At 39.5% G+C, this 3,859-nt stretch overlaps 1 protein-coding gene across 1 annotated transcript; it reads right to left on the bottom strand.

Moving 5' to 3' along the window:
* Positions 1–1,467: 1,467 nt before the first annotated feature.
* On the bottom strand, positions 1,468–2,459 carry LOC128662314 (lysophosphatidic acid receptor 4-like). The gene has a single exon (XM_053716120.1). The coding sequence runs from the start codon at positions 2,457–2,459 to the stop codon at positions 1,554–1,556; it is 906 nt and encodes a 301-aa protein (XP_053572095.1). The 3' UTR covers positions 1,468–1,553.
* Between the last annotated feature and the right edge of the window lie 1,400 nt (positions 2,460–3,859).

The following is a 3,859-nucleotide window of genomic DNA, read 5'->3' as shown; positions in this document are numbered from 1 at the left end:
GCCATATTTTTACCGCCTACCATAATGTCTGGTAGCCAGGTACAGTGTTCCAGAAGCAGCACACTGTGTATGGGGAAACAGATCCAGCAGACTGCAGCCAGGAGATTAAGGTAACTAGCTGCAAGCCAGAGGTATGATGTGGGTATTCTTAAAGGGCCATTAAACCCAAAAAAAATTATTTCACGATTCAGATAGAGAATACAATTTTAAACAACATTCCAATTTACTTATATTATCTAATTTGCTGCAATCTTTAGATATTCTTTGTTAAAGAAATAGCAATGCACATTGGTGAGCCAATCACATGAGGCATCTATGTGCAGCTACCAATCAGAAGCTACTGAGGCTATCTAGATATGCTTTTCAGGAAAGAATATCAAGAAAATGAAGCAAATTAAATAATTGAAGTAAATTAGAAAGTTGTTTAAAATGGTATTCTCTATCTAAATCATAAAAAGAAAAAATTTGGGTTTAATGTCCCTTTAAGGGCTCTAGTGGTATGAATCTAGCAAAGGGTTGTAGGGTCATCAGTTGTTATGTGGCTGACAGAAAAGCTAGGTGTCTTATATAGGCATGCTACTAAAATAGGGGTGCAGGGAAAAGTGTCAAATATAGGTATGTGGCTGTCATTGTAAATCAGTTCTACAAACTCTCTTGGCTTTTGCAGGGTAATATATATTCTTTTAACATTAAAGATAGTTGCTGCTACTTTCCTGTAATTTTATACTATTGTTAGGTTATTGTAAAATGTATCTCCCAGTGTCAGAGAGTGGGCTAAACAAGAGAATTTGCTGAGTGTGTTTGGGGATTTCACTCTAATTTGTCCATACTTAAACTCGTTACTGATGTAAAAGTCTTTGATTTGTGTTTCCAGTTCTATGTTTTTGTGGTTTTGTCAAAATTCAATATTGAGTGCATTCCAATTCAATATATCACGTCCTATAGGAAATAAATAAGAGATTCTGAAGTTCAGTCTATTTTTTTTCTTGCTGGATTTACTGGAAACTGCAAAGCCATGTATTTTATTTTAACCTAGCTCAGTGATTATCTACAAGATGTAATAAGTGGAGGATATACATAATTCTGGCTAAGCAATAGTCACAATATACCAGTCTATGCTGCCACATTTATCTAATGGCTTGGTGTATACTAAGGGACCCTTAGTAAGGGTGACACAGCTTGTAGATCGTTCATTCAATGCAAAGCCTATATGATATAAAGCATAAACAATGTAATATATTTGGAATATATTTCATTATTTTATAATTAATGCATTACTTTCAATGTTATTTCAGATATTAGAATACATATGAACATAATATGACCATGTAAATATAAACTCACTGTATATATGTTTGTGCCATAGCAACCTCGCTATCATTTTCTTACATTGCATTTTTTAATAGTCTTTTCTAATGCTTTTTCTTCAGGCACTTTCCACCTCTTATTTGTTTCTCAGTCCTCTGACTCATGTCATGTAACTACATATGCATAGTTTATTCCTGTTTCATTCTTTTCTTCCCTTAGGCCATGCTAACAGAAGATCTTGGTTGTCATTTAGCTCTGTCTGTTGATGCATCAGAATCTCTGGCCAGCCTCACGTTCTCCACTGCATTCTTCCTCCTGAATGTTTCAGTTGCAAAGTAATAAACTATAGGATCCAGCATCGCATTACAGCATGCCATCAGGAGTGCTATTTTGTAGGCCTCACTCAATTTACAACTTTGGTTCCAGAATTGATAAAGTAAGATTACAATGTGATATGGCAAAAAGCATATTAGGAAGACACTCAGGTTAACCAATAGCATGTGTACGATCTTTCCCTTGTTCACCATGCCTTCTTGGACGGACTGGCTATGTGAAATTGCTCTCAGAAGAGCACAGGAACTAACTGCTATAATTAATAGTGGAACCAAAAAGCCAAGGGCCAGAGCTCCAACAGTGGGGCCTAGCAAGGTCACAAATGGAGGGTGGCTATGAAAGCAAGTATTGTTCCAATCCTCTGTCAGTTTCACCCCCACAACAGTAAAGAGGCAGGATGACAAGTTTAATGCCCATATAAAAACACAAACCCATATTGCTTTCTGACGGACATGACGGGTGCTAAGTGGGAAGCAAACAGCAAAGCAACGGTCAATGCTGATGCAAGCCAAGAAAAATATACTTCCATACATGTTAAGTAGAAGAATGGTCCCTGCTGCTTTACATAGCCATGGGGGCACTGTGACTTGTTGTCTAGGAGACCAGTTATAGTAGTAGTAGATCCTCAGGGGAAGAGTGAAAATCAGGAGTAAATCAGAGAAGATCAGGTTTTTTATGTAAATGCTGGTTGGTGATTGGAACTTTCGGAGGATAACAAAGGCATATACATTGAGAGTCAGGCCCAGGAGAAGAATGATGGAGTACCCACTTGTATAGAGGCCCTTGTTGGGAACCTCACAGACACTGTTGTTAGACATCAGGAGCCCTTCACCGATATTTCTCCCCCCTTTACCCCTCTCTCATTAGCTGAAAGAATTGGGTAAGAGGAGGGGGGTGTTTTCACTTAAATTGCTCTGTAGTTAAGGTAAGCCTGAGGAGAAGAACAACAATTCAGGTTTTGTAAGTAATAGATAAAATGTTAAATGTTAACTATGAGACTGATATCTAGCCATTCCTTAAAGAAGCTTACACCATTTCAGCATTAAAGGACATAAAACTCAAAATGGCCCAGTTACATGGCAATGATCGCTTACATTCTTGGAAGAGCTTATTTATATCAGGCCTCTTATTGGACATAGAAAAAAAGATAAGGTAAACAAACAAGTGTGGGTTTTCCAATGCCTCATACAGTTTTCCAACAAAACAGCAGAATATTTTTTGTTACACAAATCTTTTGCAATGAAGTGCTTTTTTCTGATATATATTCTCTTTATATATAAAGGAATAATGTCCCAGAGGGTTCTTTTGAGTTGTGACCATCTTGTTTGTCCACCCACCAGAAGTCCCAAAAGCACAGATCATTAGTTCTGCCTTTTCATAGGGCCCCAAAATCTATGGTGCACATTAATTGTTCTGTTTTTTCTTGGGCCCATGGGCCTCCAGTTGGTCATCCCTGGTCTAGAGTCTTATCCAATCCAAATTAAGGCCTAGATTTAGAGTTTGGCGGTAGCCGTGAAAACCAGCGTTAGAGGCTCCTAACGCTGGTTTTAGGCTACCGCCGGTATTTGGAGTCATTCAAAAAAGGGTCTAACGCTCACTTTTCAGCCGCGACTTTTCCATACCGCAGATCCCCTTAAGTAAATTGCGTATCCTATCTTTTCAATGGGATCTTCCTAACTCCGGTATTTAGAGTTGTGTCTGAAGTGAGCGTTGGAAATCTAACGACAAAACTCCAGCCGCAGAAAAAAGTCAGGAGTTAAGAGCTTTTTGGGCTAACGCCGGTTCATAAAGCTCTTAACTACTGTACTCTAAAGTACTCTAACACCCATAAACTACCTATGTACCCCTAAACCGAGGTCCCCCCACATCGCCGCCACTCGATTCATTTTTTTTAACCCCTAATCTGCCGACCGCCACCTACGTTATACTTATGTACCCCTAATCTGCTGCCCCTAACACCGCTGACCCCTGTATTATATTTATTAACCCCTAATCTGCCCCCCACAACGTCGCCGCCATTTACCTACAATAATTAACCCCTAATCTGCCGACCGCAAAGCGCCGCTACTTAAGTTATCCTTATGTACCCCTAATCTGCTGCCCCTAACACCGCCGACCCCTATATTATATTTATTAACCCCTAATCTGCCCCCCTCAACGTCGCCTCCACCTGCCTACACTTATTAACCCCTAATCTGCCGAGCGGACCGCACCGCTA

This window comes from Bombina bombina, chromosome 6 (genome assembly GCF_027579735.1).
Source record: "Bombina bombina isolate aBomBom1 chromosome 6, aBomBom1.pri, whole genome shotgun sequence".
Classification (NCBI taxonomy): Eukaryota; Metazoa; Chordata; class Amphibia; order Anura; family Bombinatoridae; genus Bombina; species Bombina bombina.
Note: the sequence above shows the minus strand (reverse complement) of the source record. Positions and strands in the feature narration are given on the sequence as shown.

Bases quoted from the DNA above. Each gene is read 5' to 3' on its own strand.
- LOC128662314 (XM_053716120.1), bottom strand. From the start codon at position 2,459: ATGTCTAACAACAGTGTCTGTGAGGTTCCCAACAAGGGCCTCTATACA.